Genomic DNA, 15,086 nt, shown 5'->3' on the forward strand with positions numbered 1-15,086 from the left:
GAGCTGTCTGCACAGGCGTGTGCCCTCTCAAGGCATCGCTGCACGGGAGAAGCAGTGAGCCTTTGATATTTTCCTGCAAGCGTCTGTACCTCTTTTGTAAAACTTCAAACCTTTAGGAATAAATTGCAGCATGTAACTATGGATCTCCAGCGCTTTTCACTTGTTGAAGTTAGAAGGTGGGTGTAAAATTGTCATCGTCTGCCTTTTCTGTATGGCTTAAAAAAAGCAGATAATCATACATTTTATCGATTCTTTGCACTTAAGGAAACAGAATTCCATTCCAAAGTGGCTACTTTGCAGGAATAAGTGGAACATGAAACTCTTTTCCTAGGTCTGAGAATTTAATCCATATTCTCCATTAGGTGTATCTGTAAGGCATTTTCAAAGGTTACTTCTGTAGCGGGAGAACTTGAAGCAAAATGCAAATTTGTGTGTGAAGCACAAGGAACCCCAAAAAAGCTGATGGTAGGGGTATGGACACGTATGTAAGGATGACAGAATAGTCTGGTGGAAGACAGCAAAAATGTAAAGAAATTGCTAAAGTGTGAGTGGGGAAGCAACCAAATGTTTTCCTTTAAGATGAAAGTATGTAGATAAAAGTTGGAGAATTAAAAGGAAACGGGGAACAGGCAGAGAACCGGTGGCAGACGGTCTGAAAGGAACTGTGAAAGGTTGACTCGATCTTGAATAGGAGTCTTGGGTCTCACTAGAAAGCAGCTAAGAAATAAAAATAATAAAGCTTGTGATTTCTTATGACGTGTAAAGCTTTTATTGTGTGTCAACATATGAATTTTCAGTTGAGAAAGCCAGATTACAGTTGATCCGTGGAAAAAGTAGCCTATATATTATTATGGGAGACAAAGACTGCCAGGTAGAGTTAGGAACACACAAAGGTGGAAAAAAAACAACAACCTGAACTAAATTAAAAAAAAAAAAAGGCAAAACCTCTCTCTCTCCCGGTGTGTGTGTGTGTATGTGTGAGAGAGAGAGAGGTTTTCAGAAGGACAGGAGGAGACCTATTCTTTGCTCAGGTAACTCGGGTTCACCACCATCTGGGATGAAAGACAAGCAAGATGTTTGTGTTGCATCCTGTCAAGATGAGAGTGGTGGTTTTAATTGTTATGGCCAAAGATGCATCCGTGGGACATCCTCCCTGATTTTGGAGTGACATGAGTGATTAACTTGGCTCGGTTACCATGCAGCAGGGTTGCCAGACTCATCATTGCAGAACTCTTAATTTCCCAAAAGAGAGCAGTCTTTGCTGCCTTCAGAACAGTTTCACTGCAAGAAGTGATGCTTGCTGTGTACTCTGGGAATTAGATAATGTGGAAGATTATTCCCCAGCCGGATTGTGTCCCGATTTCTGTAATAACAACAAGGTTTCCTCTACATTTGGAGATCATTTACTGTGCCACTTAAAATAATGATTAGAGTGTATCGGTCTCCTACCAGAAATGACAGGATAGCAGAATTATTTTGTCCTCCGTATGTCCTACTTACTCTATTATGCTAATACACTGAAATGAGTTTTGTCCTTTTGGATGTGTCCAAAATGGCAAAAATTTTATCCCAACAGTAGTCTATTAAATTACATTTTTACTGTTTGTCTCTGTAGACGGATCTATTTTATAGTCCTAGGCCTTTTGGAGAAAGAGCTCTCCTGAATGTTGATGTGACTTGGCCAGCCTAACTATGGACTGACTTTCAGCCTAGCTCTCTCAGTCTGTTTCCATTCAAAAGGAAGAAAAGGGTGGGTTCTCAGTTCCTGACAGCGTAGGTGTAGGGCTGCCTTCAGGTGTCACTTCGGAGCAGCTTGGAGTTGTCCCACCGTGGTGAGGAAGTTTCCAGGCCTGGGCCCGAGCAGACCAGGCAGGCTGCTGGGAAGAGGTTAAGCTTGCTTCTGTCCTGCTGGGGCTCTGAGCCTTGGCAATGCTGGGATTTTCCTCAGCCCACTTACGCCGTGTGTTTGTGAGAGAGAAACAGAGGTGCTTTATTTTTTTGTGTGTGTGTATATGTATAAAAATTATACTTTAAACTCTGAATGTGTCTATTTTTCAGACATGCTGTAAGGAGGTATGTGGAAAACCCAACTGCACTATTTCAGTGACATTTCAGTGCGTGTGCTGTATACGCGCTACGTTATGTGCCATTATTTGCTCTTTTCTCTCTTTAAAATGAAGCTGATTATGCAAAGAGAAATCCCTCCATCCGCCCAGCTGCTGCGTGCTGCAGCAGAGGGAAGTAAGCGTGCTGAGAGCGGCGTCCAACACATTCGTCCTTGCCTACTGGAGAGCTGCAGCTCCAACCTCCTAATGAGTAGCTATGCTCCCCAAGGCTAGGACACGAATGATAAATGTATATTTGGCAAACTGATTAGTAAAGCCTTTGCACACTTGGCTAGTTGTATCCTGTTTCCTGGAAGGCTGCCAGATGGAGGAGAAACGGAAATGTATTGGATTGCAGTTTTTTTCTGCTGGTTGGTTGCAAAAGGCTGAATAAACAGGAGTTGCCTTGAGGTAGGCTGAGTCTTGCTATTTGAAGTCACGCAAGCCTTGCTGTGGCTAAGTTGTATTTTGTTTCCAGTGCTCTGTAAATTGTGTTAGGGACACTCGGTGAGGCTGGGGGAAGGTTGTTCAACTGGCTTTAGTTTAGCTTTCTAAAACAAATCATAATCCTGAGTCTCTCTGGGAGGAAGAAATTACAGCAGATGCCTGATATGTCACACACCAACCCATTTAACTGGAAACCTCAGCAGAGCTGGAACCAGAGCTGCTTGACAAACATTCATCAGGACTTCTGCGTTTTGAAGCACGTGTTAGGTAATCAGCATCCACTATTGTTTCGGTGCCAAAATAATTCAGTGCTGAAGTCTCAGTTAAATTTCTCTTGATTTAAGGATTTCTATTTTGATGTTTTGAATGCTTTTTAAAACAAACATGTGTTCTGCAGATCACTGCCAAAATTACTGGTGTAGAGACCCAGCATGTTTAATCTATTTCTTTCAGTTTACAATGACCTTCTTAGGAGAATGTTAAAACGAAAGCCATGAAATACTGGAGAACTTCTCTCCCCACCCCCCCCCCACCCCCTTTAAGGTGTAAAAAAAATGATTTGGGGCAGCTACTGGCAACAAAATGAATTTGGGGAGGCAGATATTTAGTTGCCATTTGGAATTTTTCATTCCTGTTAAAAATTCAAAGTATTTGAAAAATCATATCACAGCTCCCAAGTCCCGAGGTTCTTTGCAGATGGGGGATTTCAAGAATAAGTGTATGTTGTTTCTCCTTTTCTTCTGGTTCAGGGCTGCCCAGTTATATACAAGCCACGCGAGCTTTTCACAGCAGTCAGCTCTCTATTTTTTTATTTTTATTATTATGATTTGTTAACAGCAGGTGATGAACTTTAAGCATGCTTGAGATTATGTTGGAGCTGAAGCTATGGCGATTGGGGTGTGCATGGGAATGATGGAAACTAAAAGCAAGTTCTCTAAAAGCAAGTAGGATCTGCAGCTACCATCCTGTTTACCGTGAGCAATCCTCTTCTCCCTTCGCTCACAAATGAAATCGTCTGCCTTTGATGAATGGATTTAATAAACATAACTGTTATGCTCTCTATTAGGCAGCATTCGATTAAGCCATTAATTCTGCTATGAGCAGATTGCTATTGGAATCAAATGCTCTGGGTGATCGCTGCTATGTAGTTAGAGAGCAAGATCAAATGTAATTGTGTTGTTTTGTTAAGCTGATCCTTTAGATGATGCCACTTTATTTCCTTATTTTCCTGTTGGAAATAGTATTTTCTCCTAGTGTGGCTGTCTCACTTCAGTTCCCGGTAGCAGTGGTGTGTCATGATGTTGTTTGAAGCACATATACTGCTTCTCACTTATGAACGCTGTGTTGTACGTGGTACTTCCACCAGATGATTTCGTTACACGACCTCTTCCAACATTGATTTTGCTTAGCTTGGGTATGAAACCAAGTCTGAAAGCAAAGACCTGGCCTGAAATGATGGCGTCTTTTGGCAGCTATGGATCACCAGGTGTTCTGCGTTGTTGTCCTTACCCCTAAAACATACACCTCGTGTCCCAGCTATCCGCAGCTCAGCAAAGGTTGGACCACACGGGGTCTGCTGGTCAGGATGCGGGCAAAAAGGTCGTCGAAAAAAGGAGAGGGGGATGGGAGGAGCTGCTGGAAAGCAGCTGTTGGGGCTGATGTTTCTGCTTTGTCTTCTGCTGTGCCTCCTGTATGTATTGCTGCTGGTCTCGCAGTTGTTTTCCCAGTTGGGTTGTATTAGCATCTAGCAGTCCAAGGCTGAAAGCAGCCTCGGTTGGAGGCAGTGGGATTACTGCTGCGGATGCTGTTCCCTTCTTTCTTTCTCGCTTCCCAAAACAGTTTTCTTTCAGAAAAAAATATCCAGAGAGCTGACAACAAAGTGAAGGATGACCAAGACAATTGTCTTGGTGATGTTGGCAGGCTTTCTGTCAGCTGTCAACGCTGTAAATGTACAGCCTGCTTGTGAGTACCGTTCACGTTTGAGACTCCAGTACAAACTTTTCCCTCCCTCTCCTTAGCATCTAGCTATTTTTACTTCACTGCAGTTTCTTTAGAAACTGCTGCATAGATTAAAACCACATGTATATCAGAGCATGTGTTTCACTGAAGCAATGCTGAAAGCCTGAGGAATTGCACTGATAGCGGGAAATGAACTTTTCTCAAACCTAGTACCATAAGGAGATTCTTTATTGTTCTGTAGTGCTTTTTTTTTTTTTTCCCTAGCATGTTTGCACAAGTATATCTGTGAGGCTGAGTGTATCCCGGTTGTGAAAAGCGTGTAATGACTGAAGCAACTGATACAAACTTGGAAGATCATAAATATAGCATAAGTGGATGCAAAACACCTCGTTGCTTGCAAGATTTCTTGTGTCGGTGATTTGTCTTGTTAGATGATTGTAGAAGTACTGTATTTTATGACTGAAATTATTATTACAATTTTTTTCCAGGCGACTGGCTGGCAATGACCTTTCTTTTATCCATCCGAAGGCCTTGTCTGGGTTGAAAGAACTCAAAGTTCTGTAAGTAATCGGGTTTTAGAGCTTCGTAGCTAGATGTATGCTTTCTTATTGCATAGTCAGCCTATTTACTGATGGGCTGCCTTGAGATTTTTTTTCCTGCCTTTCTCTGCTAAAACAGTATTGTGTGTCCCCCCCCCAAATTTACAGCGCTCCCACATTTTATATAAAGCCTAAACAGAAATTACTGCATCCAGTTAGAACACTGAGGTTTTTTTTCCAGACGTATAGCTTGTAGCAGAGGAATCCTAAGGAGGAAAAATCCTGAAAAGGGCATATAAAGCTTTTTTGTTGTTCTCCACCCCCGCATCTTATTGCATCAGGTAGTGCTAGTGCTTACAGAGATTTATGATACCGGTTGAACTTTGCACCATACCCTACCGGAGATAGAAGTCATTCTGAGAGTTTCATGCTGCTTTAGGTGGAAATGACTTACTGTTAGAAAAAAAGTTCAACTACTTTTCTATAGCTAAGGATAAAAACAGCTTTTTGCTCTTTGGGGTTTTAAAAACCTCTACCCAGAAATTGTAGCATTTATGCAGATATAAATATTTCCAATTGCTGGTAGGGTAATAGATAGTTAATTAAACAGGTATTTAAATAACTTAATGACAAAGGACTTTGAGGTTTTAAAGAAAGAAGCATAAACACACAGCATAAGCAGGATGCAGATTAGGAAACTGCTGATCTGCAAAGATGTTTTGTGAATTGAATGCACAATATGAAGGCCCTTGAAGGTATCTCTGTTGAGATACTCAACTCTGGAGAAGCCTGAAATTTTCGCAGTTCCTGAAAAAATTGGTGTTTAGATATTAATTAACAGGTAACCTTACATGTCCAATTACAGTTACCCTAATATGAACCAAAACCTAATAATATTTCATAATGTTTGAGAATCTTAATTATTTAAATTCTCTTTATGTGAAAGTACTCATCATGCCATGCTATGGTGTCCCATAAAAGAAATTCTAAAAATACAGCATAACTTAATTCCACTTGGCTCTAGTTTTGTTCTGTATCTTTTTAATGTTGTGCCCAGAGGTGCTTTGTTGTGAATAAACTTTGTAAATTAGATTGCTAACACATTGTGTATTGATGCGGCTTTAAGAAGAATTAGAGGTTTGTGTATTTTGTAGCATGTATAGGAAGATTTCACAAGAAAATAATAAAATGTCATTCGTTTTAGCAAATTTGTACTAGCATTAAACTGTTTGGCCTCTTCAGTGAGTTCTCAGGAATTTCAGTGTGTTATGTCAGAACCTTATTGTCTGCAAGTTAATACCATTAATGAGTTGCAAATGCAGCTCAAATAGACCATTTTCTTGTTTCATCATTGTCTTTTGGTATGTTGTCTTGATAATCGCACGTGCTCTTATGTGCATTAGAAGTGAACCGTGGGCTCTTCTGTCTGCTCTGCTGTTTGTATAAAGATGATTGTCAAAGTCTACTACACTAACACACTGGAAATTTTTACAGAACCCTACAGAACAATCAGCTGAAGACCGTACCTAATGAGGCCATCAGAGGATTAAGTGGTTTACAGTCCTTGTAAGTTTTCTTACTTGGCTTTTCTTCTTGCATTGTTCTCCAAGTTCCACTTTCGGTCACTTCGTACAAGTTTGCTTCATTCTGTAAACTTCTGAGGTATAATCGTTTGTGTAATAATGTACCCGGACTTTCTGATATTGCTGTTTCAGCTGAGGCAAAGTTTTCCAAGTTCACAAGGTATTGTATTCATTGTCCTTGGGGTGTTCCAGACCCAAACTCTTTCAAAACCCAAACCCAGGTACATGATTGCTGTATAAATGTAGAGGTGGTGGAGTTAAGTATTTATCATTCTTATGCATGTCCTAAGGTGTTTAAGCAATTTTAAAACGTTGTGCAAAAATGAATCATGCCCGAGTCTTTTGTATCTGGAGGAGGAAAGGGGGTTTCTGGGAAGGAGCAGTGCTTGAGACATGCATAGTATTGGTTTTACTGGAAGGTGTTGAAATCACATAGACAGTTACGAACGCCTCAGCCATTATTGCTAGTTGCTCATAAGGTATTTCGTATGTGCTTATGCTATCTCATGGCTTATTATGTTTTATAAAGCATCTTAATCAGACCTTAATAGTTAGCTACAGCTCTCTAGGTGGTAGATACTTATCACTGATGAGGAGGCGGAGGGGGGGAAGGGTTTCAAAATTTTTCCTCCTTTCTGCTTACCTACAGAGAGAGGGCAGATTATCTACTCCTTCTGTGCCAAAACTCAGGTTTCTGGCTAAGATCCTGTTTCTTTGTGTTGCATCAGATTACGGAGTAGTTGTGCAACTCTTGCAAAGGTGCTTTCTGCATTCCCTGAGCTTGGATCTTGGCCACTACATTCTCATGGTTGCTCCTGTATTCCCGCCTTTTCCATCTCGAGAAACCCCAACAAGCTGCACGGGGCACTGTGAGACTGGCTGCAGGTTATCCCGCGGCGGAGCAGGAGTGGGACAACGTGTAGCGCATGCCATGGGGGCTGCTGCTGCTCATCTCAGGGCTGCAGTCTGCTTGGTGCGGAGGTTGTGCATCGTTATATAACCCCGCCAGATGACGTGATATGAATAACCCTGTAGTAAGATTTCTAAAGAAGAACCAAAATGCCTCCCTCCTTGCTTCCAGCACTTCTGAGGTGCCAAAGAAGAAACTGCTTCAGTAAATACTTGTTTTCTAAAAATAATCCATTTCATTTTCGATGAATATGCTTTTGTCTCTGCTTATTTACAGTAACGTTTGTTCTGTATTTGAAGTTCAAAATATTTAATCTCCAGTTGTTGGTTTGGTAATTTTATGGGCAAGAGAAAAAGGTCAAAGTTAAGGGGAAAATGATAAAGCCATCATTTCTCTCTTTCTTTTGAAATTAATATACTTGGATATGGTTAGAAACAAGTTGTTCAAAAAAGCAGATATTTTAGGTTTAAAAATAAAAACACTGATTATGCAATACCAAATGATATAAATGATAATCGTGTGATACAGTGTCATTGATACTGAAACATGAAGCCACAATTCCAAGTGTGGTGATGTCTGCTGTTCTGGGAGCTTCGGTGTTCGTAGACAAATGATAAACTATCAATTTTAGTAAGGTCAAAAAGGAGGAAATTGGATTAATAAGTAGCTAGATGTTTGTTTTTTCTTTTTCTGAGGAAAACCAGATTGTGTTTTCAAGAATTACTGTGAGAAATACAGTGGACAAATCCAGTCTGGAAGTCACTGAATATCAGTGTCAGAAAGTCAAAGAGTTTTCTTCTCTTTTTAGAAAAGCGTAGTGAGAAATGTGAAGCATTTTTCCTGTGTGATCGGTATACTTCACCAGAATGCATTTCTGTCATTTTCACGTTTCAGGAAACCTTCGAATTTCTTGCATCGCTTGTAGAAATTGCAAAGTAGTTAGGCAGATCCCCTGCTAATATAGACAGCACCTTCTGGCAAAAGAATATTGGACTGGTCCTCTGAATTCTGTGTGAGCATGGAAATCTGAATGCCTGCGTGCTGCTTTATTTAGTAAAAAAAAAAATATGCAAACAAACAAAAACTTTTTGAAAGAATGTGTCAAAAATGGATTTAAAGCTCCTGAGCTGCTCTGACCTTCTAGAACAAATAACTTGTTGCAGAATATATGCTTCTACCTATTTATATATAATCTCAATCCAAAAACTGCAAGTTTAAACATCGCTTAACTGAATGTCTTTTGGCAGTTGCCCAGTTTGCTCTAAAGGTGGCTTTAGGGGGATTTTTTCTTGGTGAAGACACGGTTTGCTTGTTCATAAAACTTTATAGTATATTGATAATCTGAGCTTGGTTTGCAGCTCCCGTAGAACCCTGTCTCGTTTCAGTCTTAATGTGCTCCAAGTCCCGGCTGCGTAGGAAGGCAGTTGCCACATTGTGTGCATTAATGAGCCCAGTAAACATACCTGGGTTGAAATAAATGAGATGGTTACAGGAGCTTCATGATTCCGAGTGTTTATACTATAGCTGGAGAGTAGCCAGTGTGGTTCAGAATACTAAATGACAGCTCTTTATTTTCTGTTTATATTGGATATTTTCCCAGCTCTGGCCTCCTAAAGAGAGTTAGAAAAGAGTTATTATTTATGAAAGTGAAATTTTACCAAAAGGAAGAGTTCTGGTGAGTGGAAACTCACTTTTTAGCACCTCAGAAGAGCTTATCTGGCAAGATATGCTCTCACATTGCGCGATGCAGCGATACCTGTGGGCAGAAACTGGGACCGTGGGACTGTGCTGCTGGGATGGGAGCCGCCAGCTGCTTCTGCCTGCAGCTTTTGGGAGCAGAGAAAGCTGATGAGTAAGGAGCTACACACGGAAGCAATACTGCACTGACAGTGTATTTTTGTTACTACAAGGTAATGAAGTGGCATCGTACATTGCTTAAGTCTGGGAATGGTGTTGGTGAGGTTTACCGGCAGTCCAAGGGTCACACAGAGAGGGGCAGCAAGGTGGTGTGCCGCTGTGATGGTGTGTGCAGATACTGAAAGGACTGGGAAATAACTTCAGAGGGTCACTTGTTTCAGTGTTTTAGCGTAAGGTGTGTATTTGACTGTGATAACTTTTTTTTGGTAATACTGTTTATTCTGGGATTTAACCCAGAAATGGTTCTTTAAGCTACAGCAGTTTCCACGATTCCTCTAACTCACCCCCAGAAGCCCAGATAAACTGAATTCTTTGTCATAACACAGAATTTTCTAGTACAAACCAGAGCATGATGAATACTGAAACTACTGCATTAAAAAAAATATTAAAAAAAAAATCAGGTGCTTTGGAAAAGAGAACTGTATTCCATCTGAACTCAGAAAACGGATTGCTGCTGCTGTTGTGTCGGGCATTTGCCATCAAACCCGTGAGTCATTTCTGAAAGCTCGTCAATGGCCACCAACCCGTCAGAGACCACGTCTTGTAATTGCAGCCGGGGAAGCGCGGAGCTGTTGGCCCTGCACATGTGCACACACGCCCGCGCGCAGGGAATGTTCGAGCGTTCTCCAGTACCAGTTCAAAGCACCGCAGCCTCGGTGTTGTTCCAGATTCCCAAACGGTGGTGTTGGGACGGAGCCAGTGCCGCACTCGGCTGTGGTAGCTCCTGCCTTGCTCCGTGTGTGGGCGTTCACCCGAGCTGCAGGTATGTGGCCGCGTGCGCCGGGCCAGCCGCGAGCATCCGTGGTACCCAGCCAGCTCCGAGCAGCGTGGCCCCACCAGGGAGGAGCTGAGAGCTGAAGGCTGGGGTCCTGCTGCAGGACGGAAGGAAATGAGAGCGGCACCTTGCTTCGCAGGGCAAAGGTGTACAGTAAAAGGGTGGGAACAGGGGATGGAGGCGTATTTCAGCCACATTTTAGATGTGCTGTAGCACATACCTCCTCTAACCTCGCATCTCTAGCATCCAGTCCGTCTGTGGCTGTCTGGCTGTCTTGGAAGGATCCCTTATCTTCCTGTATATACAACAAACAACAACAAAACCCACAAATCACTTCTAGAAACGTTCTGCTAGTACCGTAATTGAAATACACAGCTTCAAGTGGTAGTTCGCAATGATGACAAAGATTTTAGTAATGTAACACATACAAACTGAAGCACGTTGACAGGTGTCACAAGGGAAGATCCCTGAATTTGGAGAGGACCACACAAACACTGCTTTATATTTAAAAAAAAATAAAATAAAATGCAAGGTTCAGCTTGTTTCTTAAAAAAAAAAAAAAAAAAGCTTCTGTTGATAATTTTGTGTTTCTGGATTACCAAATCTTGAAGGACCGGGGGTGTCTGTAAGGATAATCTTCAGTGGAAGACTAGAAGCTGTTGATTAACAGCAATAACTAGATGAAGGTAGCAAGCATCCTGTCTCAGATGATGCACGCTCCTTCAACAGTTGTAGATACTTTTTTTTTTTTGAATGAATCGACTTTGAATGGGTTTTCTCTAGAGGTTTTTCATTTTCCTTCTTTGCTGTTACTAAAATGATAAAAGGAACCAGCCTTCAAGTGTGTCTGTTGTCAGCTGAAGAGTTAAACTCTCAGTGTCAGAATGGGAAAGGGAGAAATCTGCACACACTTTACATTGTTTTTGCAGGTTAAAAACAAATTTAAACGTTCTGAATGTGCTTTTCCCTTCAAGAGCTCTCCTCAGCATGTTTGGTTGTGCTGAAAGATCTTTAAATATGCAGAAGTTAAAATATACTGCTTTGGAAACTTTGCATACTTGCTGTAGGACAAAATAAATTAAAAAAAATAATAAATTTCTGTGCTATGTGCATTTTTGGGAGCTCCTCTGATTTTCTTGTACGTGAGGCATGGGTATTTCTTGTGAACCTCAGGATTCTCTGGGCATTTTGTATCTTATTTTTTCAGTCTAGGCTTGTTTAAGGCACTGCTAATGTTTAAATAACAATCAATAAATGATTTAGAAACAGAACGCATTGGAAATTTACCTGGAGTGGTGGAAATTATCACTCTTCTGCTTATCGGTTGTTTTTCTTTTCCTTTTCACAGCATATAGGTAAAGATCAGCTGAATCTTCTATGGGCAATTGGCAGCAAACTCGGTGTAATTTCTGCTTAGTACCATTTGAAGCATTTCAGTGGGAGAAATATACGTGCTGTCAAATCAATACTGGTGATTGAAATACCTTTGGCATGTATCATTTGTTTCTGAGAGCTGCCGTAAATTTGTCTTCAAATAAAGCAAATCCTTGTACTGATGTTCACAATACGCAAGGTGCAGAGAGCAGCTGTTTGATACAGTGAGCAAACGAACTAAGTATGTTAAAGTACCACTGTTAACACGGCAGGTTTACTGCCTTACATTGTAGCGGAGTTTCCGATGTATTAGTCTTATCAGGACTCAACTTCAAAACCTAAAAATCAACTCCAGTGTTATTTGAGTGATTTCTTTGTGGTTTTTGAAGGAGCACTTTAAAGAGCAAAGTTCTTTAACGATTGCCATTGAGCAGAAGTGGTTTTACACAAGAGTCGGGAGTGATTTTCCTTTTATTAGCATCAATGTTCAACTCTTGCTATTAGTACAAGGCTGTTACAGTTTCTCCATCACTGAAACCCGGACTCCTGTGTGTGGTTGCAGGTGAGAGCTAGCGTGGGGACCAGCGAGGCTGTGACAGAAGCCAGAAATAAATGTGACAGTCTCCTCTTCCCTGGCAAATATCGATAAAAGGCATGGCAGGGTTACGAGATGCAGTGCAAGTACATTTGTAACGAGTATTGCTAAAACTGCATGCATGAGGTGTCTTCTTCCGCTGTAATGTATTTGAAAAGCTGGATGGCATGCCATTGTGCCTCCCAAGTATCTGCCCCAAAATTGTCTGTGCTCTGCACACACCAGCATGTTCCTGGCAGGCCTGGGCTGAGGCTTTCAGTACAGAGTTTTAAGAAAATTTAAGATATACTGGACTCAGAATGGTAATGTTACGTGTGCTTATATAATTCACATACACACACGCACTTAGGTGTTAGTTAGACTTTGGAACTCTTATTCATTTGAATTAGGGTAGGAGTTCTTATTAGTTTTACGGTTTCCTTTATGTGAAGTTAATTGTTTGTAGATCTTTCATTTGCTTTGTTCTTTACCTGTTCTAACAATACGTTAAAATCTCGCGTGAGAGCTGTTGAATGTATAGGCTTTTGTTGTGCTCCTGCTCTTTCTTCTTGTGCACTTGTTGGAGTTTGTGTGAGGAGAGAACCCGACAGGAAATGCCAATGAAGATGACAGCTCAGAAGGTAAACTCTGAGTTTAGAGACTAAAATTTGAAGGCCTCTCACAAGTCAGTGCTTATAGGGCAGCTGGAACTGGAGTAGCTTTTGAAAGATGAAGGAATTTAAGTATATGCTGCAAGCTCTAATTTCAAGACCATAGAACATCCTTAAAACCAATGGAAAAGGACAGACTTCATTAAAGGTCAGTCTAAACAGCAAAGAAGATTTCCTGTACTTTGTTAGCTATTAGTGCTAGTGAATACTCTCGTGCCATCGGAAAGAAAAGGCGTGGTGCTGAATTGCACTGTTTTATGGAAGCTGTCAAATATTCTGGTTTTGCTTTTCAGTTGTTTCATGAAGTACACTGTTGCGTGCGTGCCATGTTATACAGAAGCATCACAGCTGTGATTTCCACAGTGGAAGTAATGTAGATAAGCTTAAATTTTACCGAGGGGTGTGGGGAGGTGGGGAAGTAAGAATAACTGTGGCATATCAGGTTTACACCAAGAGGAATGAAGGAACACAAACTGTGAATGAGACAAAAATGGCTGAATTAGTTAAAAATAAATCTCAACGTCTGATAACTAATAACAGAAATTGAGCTCCAATAAATTATTTTTTTCTGTAACCCTAGTAATACCCAGTTGGGTTCTTTTTAATGTTATACTTGCTCCTGTTACATTTGTAAATCACAGGTTTTCCCTTTAAAGCTGTAAATGCAGCTCAACAAGAGCGCTATGCAAACCGTCAGTTTTCAGCTATTTTGCTGAGATGTCTGATGGCCTTTGGGGAGAGCTGGGGCCAGCACACTGCTTTTCAGACTCGCAGAGCAGGCAGCTGCTATGTAACTGGGGGATTGGAGGGATGCAACCCATCACAGCATGCTGCCCCGTCTGCCTGCTTAACTTGGGCTTTATGATTTGGCATCAGTAATTACTTCCAGCTCGGTTCAGACATTGCTCTTGGTTAGATGATGCCAAGAAGCCACAGAGAGCGAGAAAAATGCCCTTTCTGTCTTCCACCCGCTCTCCCGCTCCATGGGAACGGTGGCTGTTTTGCCTCCCCCCCCTCGGGTTTACTGCTGGGGGCAGAAGATGAAAATTAGAGATTGAAGGGCTGTGGAGAGCCATCGGCGTATGACCCCGATGCGGAGTTACGTGGGTTCTGGATGGGGCTAAGAGCAGGGCCAAGGTCCCGACCAGGGGAGCACCTCGGTGACCTGCCTGGCTCCCTGGCCCTGTGCATCCATCCTTCTGCCACCCGCCTGCCGGTGAGCGGCCGGAGGGACAGACCCCGGCCTGGGATTTCTGTGGGTTTTGTTGTTGTTGTCTGTTCGCTTGTGTGGTTGTTTTGTGTGTTTTTGCCCAAATCTTCTTGGATAAGTGGAATTTAATAAGGAGCACAATGAAAGTACAAGCATAGGTGGAGACAGGTAGTCCCAGGGACAAAGTGCTGCCTGCCTCTCAGGGTGTGCTGCTTCTCTTACAAAAATAATAATAGAAAAATCAGTTGAAGAGAAGACTCGGATATATTTATTCCACTGGAAAATAATTCTTTTGATCTTCAGGGAGGTGTGTGAATTCAGGAGGGAGAAGAAAGACAGGTAATTTCTATTTTTTTCTTCTGCAGCAGAGCCTCAGGCTTTTTTTCTCTACCTGCTCCCCCTCCCCCCCCTTTTTTTAATTATCACCAGACATTTAATTTCTCTGAAATGTTCCAGTCTTGAAGCACGCTAAAAGCATTCAAACAGAATGGTGTACACACCTGTCAGACCATGGGGCAACTGATAAGGGGATGCCAATATATGAACCATAGGAATTAGCTCTTTGATATATAGCTTTAGAGCTAATGGCACCTCCCTCGTCTTAGGAAAAGAGCCTTTTGGCTGCGGTTTTGTAAATTCCTGCTTATATCAGTGTATTTGTTGCTTAATTTTGTGTATTCCTTGACTTGTTATTATATGGAAATTCAGCTGCTGACATGTTTTTCTGAATAACTGGGAATATTCAAACCACGTACAGCACAACAGCAAGACCCTCTTTCACAGAAGTAGACGAAGGGCATTAATGCCTTATGGATATTATGTGGAGATTTCTTAAGACGGTGTGATCAAGCTTTTCTTCTTTCTTTGAATTTACCGTATATTTCACATTTTGGAGAGAAAATAATTAGGCTAATGCTGACCACTTTGGGAAACCCAACATTTTAACATCTTAATTGTTCAAGGTTGATTTAGATGCAATAAAATGTATCCTCACAGGTATGCACAGTGCTGTAAGCTAGGCT

The 15,086-nt window shown here is 41.5% G+C and overlaps 1 protein-coding gene across 3 annotated transcripts in view; it reads left to right on the forward strand.

The window, feature by feature from the left end:
- Positions 1-15,086, forward strand: part of LGR4 (leucine rich repeat containing G protein-coupled receptor 4) — a 75,535-nt gene that overhangs the window by 41,590 nt on the left and 18,859 nt on the right. For all 3 annotated transcript variants that reach the window (XM_080593090.1, XM_080593089.1, XM_080593091.1), the window contains exons 3-4: positions 5,000-5,071; positions 6,545-6,616. In XM_080593090.1, coding sequence (XP_080449216.1) covers positions 5,000-5,071; positions 6,545-6,616 — 144 coding nt within the window. The remainder of the gene's footprint in view (positions 1-4,999; positions 5,072-6,544; positions 6,617-15,086) is intronic.

Source organism: Anser brachyrhynchus (assembly GCF_964034855.1).
Source record: "Anser brachyrhynchus genome assembly, chromosome: 5".
In the NCBI taxonomy this organism is placed as follows: Eukaryota; Metazoa; Chordata; class Aves; order Anseriformes; family Anatidae; genus Anser; species Anser brachyrhynchus.